The following is an 18002-nucleotide window of genomic DNA, read 5'->3' on the forward strand; positions in this document are numbered from 1 at the left end:
ATTCCTCTGCACCAGAGTACTATCTGCATGAACTTGAGTTACAGTTTCTTCTGAATGCTGAATGCTCAAAGTATGACCTCAAACTGACATAGTCTACCTTGTGCACAGAGAAAGCAAAAGCCAGATGTGTTTTTTATTCAGACCATCAGTGTGTATTGGCACATTGTGTGCTTATTACAGTTTTTTCTGATTGCTGAGTTCATTCATGTTGTTAGTTGCAGGTTGGTTCTCAGTAGTGGAGCACCTTACGCCACCCACCAGTCCCTGGAAAAGAACACACCCTTACAGTTTTTTCTGAATGCTTAAACACAACTGTGATTCTTATAGCACAATTCCTAAAACTATTAAAACTTACAGCAAAACCACTCACTGAGTTCGCAAAACTAAAAGCACAAACACTGCTTTGCACACAGTTTGCAATTTTGTAACACACACTTTGCACAACTGTAGGCACAATTCACTGCACAGCCCTCTACAGTTTACAACTGTAAACACAACTCATGCTTTACACTCAATTTCCAAATGATCAACACACTCCTAGCAAATCTATACACATGGATGGCTATTATTTTCACTATTTTGACAACTCTCTGGCACACTTTCTCATGTGAAAACTTTTTTAGAAAATTAGTTCACTTTGCAATCAGCCTAAGCACTATAAAAAGCCACAGGTAATATACAATGGGTACAATAGAGGAAGCAGGAAGAGTGAGAAAAGTAAGAATTAGAGGAGGCTAAAGAATAGGACGTGGAGGTGAAGAAGTAGGAGGAAGAAGAGGAGGAAGAGGATGCAGAGGTGAAGAAGTGAGAGGGAGAGAATGACAAGGACAAGGAGGTGAAGTTAGAGGAAGAGGACAAGGAGGAGCAAGAGGAGGATGGGGAGGGGGAAGAGGAAGGGTAAGAAGAGTAAGAAATAGCCCTTTTACAGGCAAAAAAAATCAGTCTACATGTGAGGATATTGTCATGTCAGGCCTGGATACGTCATTCCAGAATATATTTTTCCCGGTGCCTTGGACTAGGACATTGCATGTGATGCAGACGAAATTTTGAGAGAGACGACCCGATGTAGACTGATTTGTTTTGTCTCAGTGAAATGCTATTTTGTGTTTTGACTTGGAAAAACACACTTGTGTTTGTTTTGATGTGTGTAAATATGTACGTACGTAAATAACACTACATAATACTTGAAGTTTGGATCCCTGTATGTTTACAGAACTATGACAAAAGTATGACCTCAAACTGACATAGTCTACCTTGTGCACAGAGAAAGCAAAAGCCAGATGTGTTTTTTATTCAGACCATCAGTGTGTTGTTGGCACATTGTGTGCTTACTATTGTGATGGCTTGTGTTTACTGTTAGATACGAAAACACCATTTTTACGAAGGTGTGAAGAGTTAAGCAAGGTGTGTTAGCTTTTGCAAGAGAACTACAATGTTGTGTGTAGAGTTTTGCAAAATAAGCCATAGTTACAAAAAATGTGCTTAAGCAATCAGAAAAAACTGTAAGTTCCTCACACACTTATGTATACTGTATGTGTGTGTGTGTGTACTTATTCTACCGACCAATAGGGGACTATGGGTTGATTGCACACCAACCAATAGGGGACAATTGACTGAGTAAACCATAGTCCCCACCAGGATAACAGCTATACATGATAGCAGCTGTCATGCTAACATACCTAGCATCAATATCTCTGAAAGTTTTCATCGTCCCCAAAAGTTCTGATTTTGTCCGAGTGTGTGTGTGTGCTGAAGATCGAAGCTTAGGAGTGAGACACCTTTGGTCAGTGGCTGTATTGCAGGTGTGTAAACTATGTTGCAGGCTCCACCCCAATGACATTGTCTGAAGTCAGGTTCCGCCCACAGAAGTGGGCATTGTCACACGATGTATCAGGTGACCATAAGCCACCAAGAAACCAGGAAAAGACAGTTACTGGAGAACAGCAAAGAAAGTTTACCCATGGGCTAAGGTTACTAGCCTATTAGACATGGTGAAACCAAGCATATTACCTCTATATTGCCATATTCAACATAATCTCCATAGTTCTCAAAGTTGTGTTTTATCTATGGCTTATGATAAACCTGGTTTAACGGGTAAACTAACTTAAAAGTTTGCCTAGATTTGTGTGTTAACGTCACTCCTTCCAGCAACATGGCCATCTTAGTTTAATTTTCATGTCATTGATTAACTCGTTTGCACAAATGAATGAGTGATTATTCAACATAGGCTTCAAGTAGTCTACTTTACAGGCCTAGCCTACTATTACTACAGTATTACTAGATTACTACACGTTTGAAATCGTCTGTGTTACGTTCGCTAATTGCATAGTCTTTAAGCACTTCTCGACTAATGTCCCCATATAGATTATAGGACACCCCTCCCCCCAAAATTTTAGCGGTTTGGCTGCACTCCCTTTTCCACTCTCGCACTCGCAGTCTCATCAGACTCAAGTCCCCAAATAGACTATACGAACAGATTCCCCCACCCCACCCCACCCCACTCCAGATGCTTTTGGCGGGCTCAGTTTTACATCCATATTACTAGGCTATATCAGCATTTTTTGTATTCCATAGGTTTAGTCTAAAACATTTCTAATTGAAGATACCGGAATATAAATAATTAAATGAATGAAAATAAAAAAGTATTAATTTAGGTTATTTTATTTCAAACAACGCAAGAGATTCACGTCCAATCAGCAGCCATCTTTCTTCTACAACAAGAAGTACTTTGACAAGCGCCATTTTGATGAAACCAGGAGTAGGTGAAACGTGGAGGAGAGGACACGTGTGTGCTGTAAATGTAAGTTTAATGTTCTGTCTTGTAATGCTTTATACTTGAGAAACATATTTTTGATAGAAGAGCAGGGTAGTTGTTGTTGCTACGTTATAATCGCATTAATGTTAATGTTAGTTACTGGATACGAGTCTAACACCACTCCACTGGTACTACGGTAAGTGTTGAATTAATGCGATGTATAACGTTATACTTTTACTTTTGACAGCTTCGATCCTCGAAGCCTGCATGCTTAAACCATGTAACGTTTCAGCAAGCCAACTACCAAATGTTATTAAGATGGCAAGCAAACGAAGTTCGCACGTTGTGTGTGTGTGTGTGTGTGTGTGTGTGTGAGAGAGAGAGAGAGAGAGAGAGAAAGAATGAAAGAACGAAAGAAAGAAACAAACAAAACAAAAGAAAGAGCAAAAGAGCATCAGTTAGAAATCTCCCTGACACATTATGCACACACACACACACACACACACACACTCACACACACACAGACAACCACGGACACACGCACACACACACACACACAAACACACAGAGACACACGGACACCAGGGGTGTAGTGGGCGTTGGACGCGGGGGAACACCGTTCCCCCCACTTCTGGGAGCATTGTTTTGAGCATTTTAATAAGCATTTATTAATATAATAAGCGCTGTTACCAGTGGTAACAACGCATCACGCAAACGTCTCCAATTAGGCCTCTTTGTCCTAAAATTCAATACAACAATGACCGTCATGCTGTAGCACTCCACCATGCGTAAATTAAAAACTACACAGCTCGTTCTGCGTTACCCGAAAGTAGCTAGAAAACCATAGATTATGCAACTGCCTGTATCTGAATCTAGCAAGCATCTTCATGGCCCTTCGTTTGTGTTTTGCAGAAAGCAGGTAGGCCTACTAGGCTAATCCAGTGGTCAAAATGACACGATAAGCATGTGTGAGTAATAGAGAGATTTTTATCGAGAGAGCTCCAATATAAGTGATAAGGCTATTTAACCATAAGTAATGACCCAAACGGTGAACCTGAACAACTTTGGGAAAAACTTACGATTGGTGCAGCTACTTCCATCCAAGCAAAAACTTTTCAAATGACTGGCACTTGTCTGCCCAGTGTACTTTCTGTTATTTTTTTGTTTTGTTTTATTGACTGTGCACCTCTGCATTTTAATAATTCGCAATGACATTCATATGACGCCCCCTCAAACTGAGCTACAGTGCCCACACAGCGTGCTGAATGCGTGTGAATCCTGCTTGTGCTATTGTTATTGCCATGGTTTACGTGTGGTAATCAATGAAGCCATGCCGCGGCATGTTATGCGTCAAGGAGATTAGACTACGCTAGATTACATAGGCTACTCTACATATGGTTTGTTTATTGTATGATACAACAAAATGAAAAGCTAAAGACCATATTCATAGACTTTGGTGGAAAAGTGTAGTTTGGGTGAAGACATTAGGCTACATTTTGAAGCTAATCCATGTCATTGAATTTTTTTAATTTTTTTTATTCGGTTTCATGTTCACGAAAGCTGGTAACAATTTGGCCTTGGCCTTACGCACCGATGTATGTGGAGGTGCGAGTGTGACAGTTTTTGCAATGACGTCATTAAAATAGCGTCCCCCCACTTTAAAAATCCCCACTACACCACTGACGGACACACACACGGACACACACATACGGACACACACACCATCTTTATTTATGGTATCAATAGGAATACATGCAAGCTGCAAGCATGCCTTTGGGACATGCAAACACAGATGCAAAGTAACTACACAAATAGCAAGAGCCCAAAGTCAAGCCAAGGTCCGTGTATGTGTCCGTGTGTCTCTGTGTGTTTGTGTGTGTGTGTGCATGTGTCCGTGTTTGTGTGTGTGTGTGTGTGTGTGTGTGTGTGTGCATAATGTGTCAGGGAGAGCATTCTCACTTTCTAACTGATGCTCTTTTGCTCTTTCTTTTGTTTGTTTCTTTCTTTCGTTCTTTCATTCTTTCTCTCTCTCTCTCTCTCACACACACACACACACACACACACACACACACACACACATATACATAGGTGTGTGAGGAATTTAAGGGTGTGTTCTTTTCCAGGGAATGGTGGGTGGCATAAGGTGGAGCTAGCATGTGTGTCCAATACTGAGAACCAACCTGCAACTAACAACATGAATGAACTCGCCACAAACCTCAAATATGCACTAAACAAATCATCCACACGAGCACAACCCCCCCCCACACACACACACACACACACACACACACACACAAGGATTAAGTGAATAGAATAGATACCATATCACACCAACTATTGGAGCTGTTAGATGCCTGAAAACACACTCGTGCACACACACACATGCACACACACACGCAAACACACACACACACACACACACACACACACACACACACACACACACACACACAGACAGGCACAAAATCACACAATGTCACATAAACACACATAAACATTCATTTCCCTTGCAAAAAATAACTGCAGTACATTGCAGTTACATGTATACTATAGTGCAGTACTGTAGTATTTTCATGTCCAAAATACTGCATTTCCTGCATACAAACTGCAAATATGCCTTCCAACTGCAGTAATCATGGGCGGACTGGCCATCTGGCATACCGGGCATTTTCCCGGTGTGCCGACGCACCTTTTGGGCCGATAGAATAGGCTATGGCCTACATAATTTAAAAAGTTTGGCCAACGATCGGCCCAAAGGAAGGACAATCAGCGGCCCATTGGTTACATTTCCATATAGACACTCGACTGATCCAATAACAGCTCACGTCAGGCCCCACCCCTCCCATTTTGGCTTAGAGCCAGGATTCTGTGAGCGCATCAAAAGTTAATCGAAGTTGCCTACACGAAATTGCGGCGGGTGCCGGTAGTGACAATTGTGCAAAAGTAACACCAATGTAGAAGCTTCAAAAAGACAATATTGCAAGTAGGCTAGCATATGTCAGCAACATGTTGAAGTTGAGTTTGAACGAGGTAAGCAAGCATACAGAGCAGAGGGACAGTGATCAGGTGGTGGAGAGTGTAGAGAGCCTATAGTTGAGGCTATAATAAGAACTCAGTGGTGGAGCAGGTGTGTGACATGCCATGCTGACGATGATGATTATGATGACTTATTAATTGCGATAATGTAATGATATGGTAATGATAACATAGTAAGGCCGTGCTGTGATTATAATAACAAATAGCGCGACTTAAATTTTCTAAATGAATGATTTGCAAACCCGGACAGCAAAAGAGTGTCAAATCGACGTTAATTGTTGGTCAGATTGATCAGTTTCCGTCAGACGCCCAAACTTTAACATCGATGGCATGAGTGGTGGTTGGTCTCTCAAAGTGCGTCGAAAGGGTTCTGTCTTATTCTTGGAAGATTTATCATGGTAAAGATGGGCTAAAAGACTGTAGACTGACGGAAATGTAGGCTACAAAATGTACCAGCAATGTAGGCTATAGCCGAATAAAATATTTCCAGCAACAGCCCTGTTTATTTCGTGTTGTTTCAGTTGTCCTACAGTGATAACTGGTATAAATTACATTAATGTCTACGACAATCTATGTAATTATTTACACATAGGCTTCAGTAATTGTTTCGTGCTGCTGTTAATTGAGCATTGTATAGTTTAAATGTAGCCTATTGAATAATTTGAAATGATACTTTGAATTCAAGCAGAAACTCTTATTTAATAATTGCTTATAGCCTACTTGAATATGGAGATCATGTGCTCTATGGCTACCTCTGATCGGTCAGCGTGATAGCCAGTGAAGCCTACATCACTTTCAGTGCTCCATGACACTTGAAAATATATGCATATTTAAGGGTAATGTAAGATTGTGTATTTAATTAGGTGTGCCCGACCGATTTGAGGGCCACTTGGGCAAAATATGCCAGGGCCGATTTTTGGGCCCAGTCCGCCCCTGGCAGTAATGCAGACATTTTTTGTAAGGGTAGCGGCCATGCTGCAACAAAAGCACACATGCCCAGCGTCATGACCGTTGTGTGTGTGTGTGTGTGTGTGTGTGTGTGTGTCCAGCGTCATGACCGTGTGTGTGTGTGTGTGTCCAGCGTCATGACCGTGTGTGTGTGTGTGTGTGTGTGTGTGTGTGTCCAGCGTCATGGCCGTGTGTGTGTGTGTGTGTGTGTCCAGCGTCATGACCGTGTGTGTGTGTGTGTGTGTGTGTCCAGCGTCATGACTTTGTGTGTGTGTGTGTGTGTGTGTCCAGCGTCATGACCGTGTGTGTGTGTGCGTGTGTCCAGCGTCATGACTTTGTGTGTGTGTGTGTGTGTGTGTGTGTGTGTGTGTGTCCAGCGTCATGACCGTGTGTGTGTGTGTGTCCAGCGTCATGACTTTGTGTGTGTGTGTGTGTGTGTGTGTGTCCAGCGTCATGAACGTGTGTGTGTGTGTGTGTCCAATGTCATGACCGTGTGTGTGCCCTGCAGTCATGACCGTGTGTGTGTGTGTGTCCAGCGTCATGACTTTGTGTGTGTGTGTGTGTGTGTGTCCAGCGTCATGAACGTGTGTGTGTGTGTGTCCAATGTCATGACCGTGTGTGTGCCCTGCGTCATGACCGTGTGTGTGTGTGCCCTGCGTTTCTTTACTCCTCCTATTTCTTCCTCCGTGCTGCAGCTCTGCCCTGGTCAAGATACGCCTGATCGCCCGGTGAAGTGCACCTGGCCAGGTGATTGAGCAACAGGTACTGTAAGATCTCCAGGTTTCTGTTTCTGGTGTGGGGACTGCAAGCTGAAATTGGATTTTGTGTTGTTGTTGTGCTCTGACTTTGTGTCTTTTTTTAGACTTGGTTTAGTATGTTTTTATTGTTTATAAATCCCGCGGCTTGAGTGGTTTTAAAGGTGTTTTCTGTGGTTGGTTTAGGCCAGTGATGCGTGTTGTTTTGCATGGGACCTACCACAGACACCAAAACGCATAAGCACATACACACACTCTCATAAAGCACACAAACAAATACACACACTCTAATGTGCATTCTAATAAAACACACACACACACACACACACACATACAAGCACACAAGCATACACACACACTAATGGGGATGCAAACACACACTCTCTCTCTCTCTCTCACACACACACACACACACATACACACACACAAACACAAACACAAAGGCACACAAACACACATTACCTAGCCCTTTGTTGTTACATCAGATGAGTTGGTGTTACTGGTGGTGACATATGTTGTGAAAGCAAGCTTTAGAACAGTGTTGTTGTTTAATTTGGAACCAATTGTGACAGAGTGCACACTGTGTTACGCCAGTAGCATCTGCTGCATTTGGGGTGTTTACAGGACCGCTGAGGGTGTTTATCAGCTGGTCAACAGCATGCATATCTGTGCAGGGTGGTCGGTTCTACAATGAGCACCAACTGTCAAGAACTGAAAACTGGGGCAAATACATAACGTCCACTGTTATTTGGGACAACTGGACGCTGGCATGGTGAGCAGTCCATTGGCAAACAGAAGGCCGTTATGTAACACTCTCTGATTCACTGACTTCAGATGCTGTTTACTGCTTCTTCTGAAGGTGCCATATCCTATGTCTGTTTCTCTTAGCGGTTTCCCTCTTATGATCTCCTGGAAAAGACATCACTCCACTGCACTTACTGGCTCAGATGCTTTTGGCCACTTCAGTGAGAGTCAAAGCCAAAGCAAAACCGTATGCTCTTTCGAAGAGCACCATCTCCTGCTTCCTAGAGACAAGTATTCCAGAAATGCGTGAGGGAACTAGAACACAAACCTCCGGAAGATGAATGATAGAACACTGTGATTTAGTTAAAATATGAACATCACACGTAGTGCTAGACACTGGTCCGGTCTCGTTCATTGTTAGATAATTGGCACGTACTGTAGTGCTAGGCACTGGTCAGGTCTCGTTCATTGTTAGATAATCGGCACGTAGTGCTAGGCACTGGTCAGGTCTCGTCCACTGTTAGATAATCGGCTGGGTGAGTCATGAGACTGACTGCATGGCCCATATCTTATGGCAACAGCTGAAGTTAGTAGGAACTCCCCTCGGCCATACAAGTGGTCCACATAGGGCCGGTCTCATGGCGTATCCGGAGCCTTCGATCTGCATCTATCTAACGCACAGCACCCACAGACCTGCCAATGGAAACCAAGCCATATGGACAGGCGCTCGTCCAACTCTGTTCCCAGACGGAAGGCATGGCACACACACACACATACGGAGGACATGAAATCTGGGTGACATAAATATTCATTTTTAATTCTTTATTTTTTGGCCTGGTTTTCCTTCACAGCTGCAGTGCCACGGTTTTATTTCTCATGAATGCCTAGCAACATTGTTCAAAACGGGGAAGCAGTAGCCGAAGAGTCCTTTGACTTAATGCTCTTAGCGAAACAAAGCCATAAGGTTCTTCTTTTACAACCTGTCCCAGTAAGGATTGTTGAGATGTGTTTGTGAGGTAAACGAGAAAGTAAAGTGTTAAGTTAACGTGTATACAATGTTTCATTTTGTTTTATACACAATCATGATAATAATTAGCCTGGAAGCCAGCCCCAATTTAACCCACCCACAAAATCTGAGGTTGTGAAATTCGGTCTGGACTTATATAGTATAAATACTCTTTTGATCCCGTGAGGGAAATTTGGTCTCTGCATTTATCCCAATCCGTGAATGCTGTTGACTTGTTCCATTGAGAAGCCTCTATGAAAACTTTAGAAATGTGCGGACCAATCAAATCGTCTGGGTGGGTTTTGTTCGATGATGGATAGATGAGCAACGGTGCCTAGTCATTCACGTCACCTGAACGCACTTTGGTTGATTTTGTTTATAGCAAAAAAGCTGCCGCTAGAGAAGCTAGACGTTTTGATGTCGCTATATCGCGTCTGTTCTATAAGATATTGACAGCACAATAACTTATTTTGCCTGTTTTCCGTACATGGTTCACTATAGGCTATTTCGTTGCTCTGATTGGTTAGGTCTATCCAATTGTGTGAAGCATTTTTTCCCTTGTATTGGTTGAAACACGCCCTATAATCACATCCCAATGGTGCAGTATCAGACTCAGATTCTTAACAGAATTGAGTATGGCTACGTCAGGCTAGATCATAGATAGATAGATAGATAGATAGATAGATACTTTATTGATCCCCAGGGGAAATTCAAGAATAGAACATGACCAATTCTTATCCAGTTATCCAGGTAAGTCACTAAACCACATAAGCCAGGTTGTGTGCTGTTGGTTGATCCAGTGGGTTTAAATGCAGGAATATGACGTTACAGAGTGCAGGAATATGACTGAGGTCAGTTCTGGGGTTGTTCTGTGGGTGAAACACTGACCAGCAAGGTGTCCTGTTGCTGAACAGAAGACCACACACTTTCCAAATTACAACTATTCAATGACTTTATTAAATAAATAAATACACAGTGCTCAACACAACAGTCTATGACAGGCACCAAAAAAACAGCTATCGATACCAAGTTGCTTGGGCGTCCCTGGTGCCTGTATTGCTGTTTGGGTCGGTGGACACCACGCCATGGACCTGTCCATCCATCAGCTGTACACGTAGCTGCGTATCCTCCTCTATCTCTGACCACCGCCAAACCTTCTTGTTCTAGCACAGAACAGTTCACAGTTACACGGATTGCTGCTTTACACTGGGTAGGCCACAAAGTAAAGGAGTGCTTTTGCTGACGCCCTCCTAGCCCTAGTCTAGAGGCCACTGGACAATGAGTGTGTGTTTTTGTCCGAAATTGAACGACACCATATAAAATAAACACAACCTCACGATGTGTCAATCACATTTAAACACTGACTGTGAAACTTTCGTCTACTGTAGGTTTCGATTTTTTTCCATCCTCATAGAGATGCAGTGAACAAGACTACTGCAGTGAACTGAAACGTTCTACAGCAAACCTCAGTGAACAGTGACGTTCTATGTTTGACAGATTGAAAATACGCAGATGTAATGATGGATTGTAGGGTGCAAAGGCCCTAAGAGTCTGTACTAAGCAATCTCCACTGTCCTCTGCTTCAGTCAAAGATCAGTGAGTACAGTAGGTGTGTATGTACATACAGTACACATCCTCTGGGTCCAGCCCAGGGTCATTTATGTATAGCTGTTCCCACCTCCTCTTAGTTCTCCCATGACTCCAGTGGGACTTCACACACGCATGCACACACACACACGCACGCACACCACACACGTTAAGCCCTCATAGGCAGCTATGTACTGTTCTGCATCTGCAGCTGCATGTTGAAGATGTAACATGTTAGTGTCCAACTGTCTTGATGCATCAGTTACTTTTTAGTCTGTTGTTTTTAGTAGCTGCGATGCATTAGCACGTTGTTGTAGGTGTAGCGCTCAGATGCATAACTGCATCAACATATTGTACTGTAGGTGTAGCGCTCAGATGCATAACTGCATCAACATATTGTACTGTAGGTGTAGCGCTCAGATGCATAACTGCATCAACATATTGTAGGTGTAGCGCTCAGATGCATAACTGCATCAGCATGTTGTAGGCGTAGTGAAGGCGCTCTCGCAGCTGTGCGGAGCAGCCGTTGGTAAGTAACGCACTGAGGCACACGGTGGTGGATACGCGGTCCTCGTTGATGTAGCTCAGCAGGTGCGCCTTGCCCTCGCGACACAGGATGATCTTGGTGTGGTCGTGGTAGAAGTTCACCTGTCAGACGAAGAGAAACACCTGGCATGAAACACCTGAGAGGTGGGAAGCGGCTGTCTTTCTGTAAACAACATGAGCTGCAGTGTGACAACAGTGTGCTTATTGTGATGAAGCTGACTTTGTATTTGGAGTGGTGATGACTGTGACTATGTTATGGGTGATGGAGCTGATTTAGCTCAAAAGTGTGTGTGTGTGTGTGTGTGTGTGTGCGCGTGCGTGCATGTGTGTGTCTGTAAGAGTTACCTGAAAGGTGCCGTCATTGAACAGCATCATAAGTGCTCGATCTGACTTAAGCCACTGAAGCAGATAGAGGCTGGGCTTACTGACATCTGTGCCCTTTGACAAATTTCCACCCTGGAAGAGACAGAAAGACAGATTTAGATGTCGGAGGACAGATTCAGACTGAGCTAAATGTCTAACTTAAAAACGAGTCACACAAACACTGGGAAGTGAAAGCAGACAACAGCTCTGCACCACTCACACATATACACGCACACACACACACACACACACACACACACACTCTCACACACAAACACAGACATAGACAACAGCTCTGCACCACTCACATCCATGAGGTTCTCTTCCATGTAGTGGGCGAAGTATTTCAATATGGTGACCTGGCCCTGAAAGGACTCTTTGGCCTCTGCGCTGGACAGCACACAGCAACTGCCCAGCTCTGCAGAGTAATGCACAGTCCTGTACACAACAACAAAAACAACATCAGTGTCAAAAACAACAACAAAAAGAACAACAATGTCAAAAACAACAACAAAAACAACAGCAATGTCAAAAACAACAATGCCAGGAACAAACTGCCAAACGTAAAACATGATTCAATTATACAAACCAGGAATATACCAAAGTATAGTATAAAACTGGTATTGAGGTCTGTGTGATGCAATGATTTTGTGACAGTTTTATTATTGCTGTTTATTCACTATGTGCTGTTTATGAAGAATAGGACCTCTGAAAGATGTAAACATATCTCCAATGAGTCCAGTATATGTATTGCGCTGTATGGTGGTGTCAGTCAGACTGCACATGTTGTTACTGTAAGTCTGAGAACTACAGGAAGTGTGAAGTGAACGTACTTCTTGTCTGGAAGAAGGCTCATGTGCGTGCCGTTGTTGAACAGCACACCGACGCTGTGGTCAGACAGCTGGTAGCCAAAGCCGTACTTGTTGGAGTAGTCCACCCACTTGGTAACCCAGAGGAACGACGTGCTGCCCCCTTTCTTCTTCGGGATGGACTCGGCTGAAGAGGAAAACACACTTTTGTTGCTTTTGTTTGGAGTCATCGTGGATTAAGACAAGAATCAAGTCAAGATAAAATGCACCTCATGGATAAAGGCTAACAATAGAGTCTCTATCTCCAATTGAAATCATGTCCAATCTTGATTGGAGTACATTGATCTGCTGTTTGTTTGCTTAGGAGTGTGTGTACGTGAGTGGACTGCATTAGTGTGTGTGTGTTAGTGTGTGTGTGTGTGTGTGCGCTTGCTTGTGTGTGTGTCTGTGTCTGTGTGTTAGTGTGCGCTTGCGTGTGTGTTTGTGTGTGTGTGTGTGTGTGTGTGTGTGTGTGCTTGCCGTGTGCTTGCCGTGTGCTTGTGTATGTGTGTGTGTGTGTATACACTATTTACCTTCTGCCATTTTTTCCAGACAATCTCGAAGGACTCTGGCCACACTGTCCACCACACTGGCCATGCTGCCATCCTCCACACCTGCCAACAGGCACCCTCGTTAGCACACACACACTTTTCAAAATTATCACATTTAATCTACGCTTTAATCTCACTACTTAACATACATTTCACAACCACCATGTCAGTTATTGCAATACAATGACACATTGTACACACACTTTCAGTTAATACACACTTTACAACAACATGCAAATTATAACATCTATCACAAACATACCAGCTCACATCTATTGACACAATGACATCATTGAGCACACATTCAATAAGAAAGCCATTCAGAGATAAAGACCAGAACAAACAGGGGAATGGAGGACAGGAATAGGATAAGGGGGGGGGGGGGGATAAAGGGATGAAGAGGAGAGTAGACGAATGGAGAGAAGAGAGAGACTGAGGGAACAGAAAATATAAAGGAGAGGTGGAGTGGAGGATGGGACCAGGGGAGAAAAAGAGAGATGGAGTGGAGGATGAGACCAGGGGAGAAAAAGAGAGATGGAGTGGAGGATGAGACCAGGGGAGAAGAAGAGAGATGTTACGGAGTGGAGGATGAGACCAGGGGAACAGAAGAGAGATGGAGTGGAGGATGAGACCAGGGGAGAAAAAGAGAGATGGAGTGGAGGATGAGACCAGGGGAGAAGAAGAGAGATGTTACGGAGTGGAGGATGAGACCAGGGGAACAGAAGAGAGATGGAGTGGAGGATGAGACCAGGGGAGAAAAAGAGAGATGGAGTGGAGGATGAGACCAGGGGAGAAGAAGAGAGATGTTACGGAGTGGAGGATGAGACCAGGGGAACAGAAGAGAGATGTTACGGAGTGGAGGATGAGACCAGGGGAACAGAAGAGAGATGGAGTGGAGGATATGGCAAGAGAAGAGGTGGAGAGAGACAGATAAAGGAAACAGAAAAGAAGAGTGGAGAAGGGGATGAGAAAAATAAAAGGGGAAGAACTGCTATTCTTATCCTTACTGGAGCAAGGGAGAGAAAAGGGTGATATGGCTGTACAGGAAGGACAGGAAGAAGGGAGGAAGAAAAAAGAAAGGAAGAAATGGTGGCGTGCGAAAGAGAGAGATAGAAAGAGAGAGACAGAAAGAGAGAGCGATAGAAAGAGAGAGATGGAGACGGTATGGCGGGCCTGTGGTGCTGTTCTCACCTTCGGTGCTGCTGCTGCTGCTGCTGCTGGCCCCCAGGGCTCCCCTGACGATCATGTGGATGGAGTCTCTGACCTCATCAGCAGATGCAGGAGGGGGAGTGGACCTCCGCGCCAGGGGCAACACACTATCCTATGGATCGACACAGGGCTGGGTCAGTGTGCTCTACACATGATGTGCATGTGTGTTAGCTGTGTGTGTGTGTGTGTGTGTGTGTGTGTGTTAGGTGTGTGTGTGTGTGTGTGTGTGTGTGTGTGTTAGGAGAGAGAGAGAGACTCACCACACTAGCAGTGTCTGTGGCTGCTGGAGTGCTGATGGTGATTTTCTTCAGGTCGCTCTGTAGTCTGTGCACCTCCTCCTCTTTACTGAGCTCTGAAAGCAAACAGCACCAAACAGCACCATTACTTACAGGACCTACACAGAACAATAAAAGTGTGTGTGCGTGTGTGTGTGTGTGTGTGTGTGAGAGAGAGAGAGAAAGAGACAGAGAGAGACTGTATGACTTCTTTCCGAGTGTATGGTAGCACTTGGTTTTGAGTGTGTGTGTTTTTCTGGTGAGATCTTACTGACGATGTGTGTGTGTGTGTGAGTGTGTGTGTGTGTGTTCTTACTTATTGTGTGGTAGTATCTCTCCTTCTCTCTCCTCCCACCAAACAGAGCCGCTGCAGCCTTCCTGAAGAAGTTTCGGGCCGGACTGCGCTGGAAGTTTGGAGATGACACACAGCAACTGACCGGCAACCTCTCTGGTGTAAAGCCCTGTGAGCACGAGCACACACACACACACACACACACACACACACACACACACACACAGAGTTACGTCATGGGAGAGGAGTGTGTAAGCATCCAATGTATTTCACTATAACAATGCATAAAGTAACAGCATTACCACTCCAATGTAAACCCTATGGATGCTACATTGATTCTACAATACATCTATTAATTTACAATTATTAATTTACATTTTTAATTTACATTTATTCATGTACGTTTATTCATTTACATGTATTAATTTTCTGAGACACTTCTATCCAAAGCACATTCTTACAGTTTACAGCCAATTCCACGCAAAACTGTGACGTCCATAATGCCAGCTAAATACCATGGCATTGTGTTGCCGTTATGGATGTGACAGTTTTACGTGGAATTGCCCAATACCACATTGTTACTAAATAGAGACGGCTTGTATAATCCCGTATGACACGTACCTGTGTGAAGAAGTCGTGGCTGAGGATGTTGTCCAGCTGGGGGCGGTGTTGCGGGCTCTTGGCCAGCATGCTGCTGATGAGCGATTGGGCCGTGCTGGACAGCGAGCTGGGCAGGCAGTAGTGAGCCTCTCGGATGCAGCGGTACGTCTCCTTCAGGTTGGTGGTCTCAAACGGGGGTCTACCCAGCAGCATGGTGTACCTGCACACACACACACGCACACGCACACACACACAGCCAGATCGAGGGATAGACAATCGGTCAAAACGCAACGTCGCTCGGGGCATCAGTGATGACATTAGGACATCAGCTTATCACACAAAGTGTGGTCCGTTACACTAATCCAGTGCGTGTGTCTGAACACACATACACACAGACACAGGCACACGCACACACACACGCATGCACACACACACGCATGCGCACACACACACACACACACACACACACAAACAAACACACACACACACACACACACACACACACAGACACACACAGACACACACACTCGGCTTGTTGCCAACTCACATGACACATCCAAGGGCCCAGACGTCGGACTCGCGGCCGTGGCCCTGCTTGTTGAGGACCTCGGGAGGCAGGTAGTTGGGGGTTCCACAGATGGTTCTCCGGCGGCTCTCCACCGGTTCCAGTTTGGCAGCCAGGCCAAAGTCCCCCAGCTTCAGTTCCATCAGCTCTGTGATGAAGAAATTGCCTGTGTGCGTGTGTGTGTGTGTGTGTGTGAGAGAGAGTGTGTGTGTATATGTGTGTGTGTGTGTGGGGTTGTCCAAAATGGAAGACACAAGAGACATGGACACATGTCAGATGTCTGTCTTCTAGATTAAAACAAATTAAGGAATGGAAACTCGGATTAAATGGTGGTATGGTAATTTACCCAGTTTTAGGTCTCGGTGTAAAATCTCCTGCTCATGTAAGTACTTCAGTCCACCCACTATCTGCCTGAGGTAGTATCTGACCTCTGGCTCTGTAAGGACCTTGCGTGCTTTCAGTATGTGAGCCAGAGACTGCAAGGAAAGGGAGATGATTCGTTTTTTAATGAGCACATTTTAGTTATCATCTGTTGCTGGTCAAACATTCTCAGCATGGTCATTGACATGCAGAATGGATTCGGAGGCAGGAGCTGATTTTCCTGTCAGTGTAGACAACTCACCCTTCGACTGCAGTATTCCAGAAGAATGTAGATGTTGTCTTTGTCCTCGAAATTATGGTAAAAATGCACGATGTGTTTGTGGTGGAGTCCTCGGTGCAACTCAATTTCTTTGTCGATCTGAAATTAAAGGAGGATGTCGTTCATATAACAGGAGACAAAGGCCAAGCCAATGACAGTGGTCTGTGGTGTGCGAGAGACTGCTGCATTTACCTTCGCCCTTTGGTGCGGTTTGGAGACGCGAGTGTGTGGAATGATTTTAGCAGCGTACACCTTGCCAGTGACCAAGTCCGAAAATTCATAACACTTGGCGAAACCTCCCTGCGAATGCAACATCACAGTTAATTCCATCGATTGAACACGATATCGAATACACGAATCGATAACACGTTCCATATAGAGGAGGCTACATCATGTTGAACGAACCTCTCCAAATGAGCAAAATCTATGCGTATACACTAGTCAACATCTCACCATATGCCATCACATAATTGATCTCACACTGTAAATAATGAATTTGATCCAGTTACACCTTGACACAACAGAAATACCAAAAGAACCGATCTCGGCGCATCAGTTCGTTACCACAGTTAATTTACCTTTCCGAGCAGTTTCCCCCTGCAGTAACATCTGCCTGTCTTGTAATCCGTAACAATCCGAGATAGCTCCTGATGGGCGTGCGTGTGATGCTCCGATTTCTTCGATCTCAGGTCGGCTGCTTTTGACCTTTCGCACATGTTTTTGCTGTTAACAGGTTGGTGAGCTAGGGTCCGTAGTATCTCCATTCCACCCGGTCGCGCACGGTAAGAGGCGCGACTAGTGCTCGGAAAGACTTCTCCAATGGCTTATAAGCGCCCCGCCCAACGTAGAACACCCTACGGCGTCATCATATCAAAGACTGGGTTAGCGCCTGGGATTTGGTTGTGCATAGTCACAGAGAAATTCTGGTTAGATCTGTTACCATTATTGCTGTACCGTACGTACCTTCCTTCCTCCAGAAGACATTTTCTTAGAACGTTTGATTTGGCTTCCATGAATATGGAATGTTCTCTTTCAGTACAATGGCATGACACGTACAACAATAGCAAGCTGACAGTTCAGTTTGTGAACTGATCCTAACAACACCATAATTGGCTTGGTTAACGAAGTATTCTGAGGATAGCTTGGCTTTTGCACAAATCCAGGGCAAACGTGACAAGGTTAGGATCTTGTATAACGTGAAATAGCTTTAACATGTACATAATTTTAGCCGCAGTCAACAAATCTTATACTCTGTAGGCTACTTCAAATTTCTGAATTAATA

At 44.3% G+C, this 18002-nt stretch overlaps 1 protein-coding gene across 1 annotated transcript; it reads right to left on the reverse strand.

The window, feature by feature from the left end:
* Nucleotides 1-10178: 10178 nt before the first annotated feature.
* LOC121680422 (serine/threonine-protein kinase PLK2-like) lies at nucleotides 10179-17539 on the reverse strand. Its single transcript, XM_042059798.1, has 14 exons — nucleotides 17299-17539; nucleotides 16913-17020; nucleotides 16703-16819; nucleotides 16427-16556; nucleotides 16063-16246; nucleotides 15537-15735; nucleotides 14940-15084; nucleotides 14609-14700; nucleotides 14331-14460; nucleotides 13122-13202; nucleotides 12574-12736; nucleotides 12049-12178; nucleotides 11723-11833; nucleotides 10179-11479 (listed from the first exon to the last, which is right to left on the reverse strand). Exons 1-14 carry the CDS (start codon nucleotides 17482-17484, stop codon nucleotides 11288-11290), a joined length of 1968 nt encoding a protein of 655 aa, XP_041915732.1. The 5' UTR covers nucleotides 17485-17539; the 3' UTR covers nucleotides 10179-11287.
* Nucleotides 17540-18002: the final 463 nt, after the last annotated feature.

Source organism: Alosa sapidissima, chromosome 13, assembly GCF_018492685.1.
Source record: "Alosa sapidissima isolate fAloSap1 chromosome 13, fAloSap1.pri, whole genome shotgun sequence".
Classification (NCBI taxonomy): domain Eukaryota; kingdom Metazoa; phylum Chordata; class Actinopteri; order Clupeiformes; family Clupeidae; genus Alosa; species Alosa sapidissima.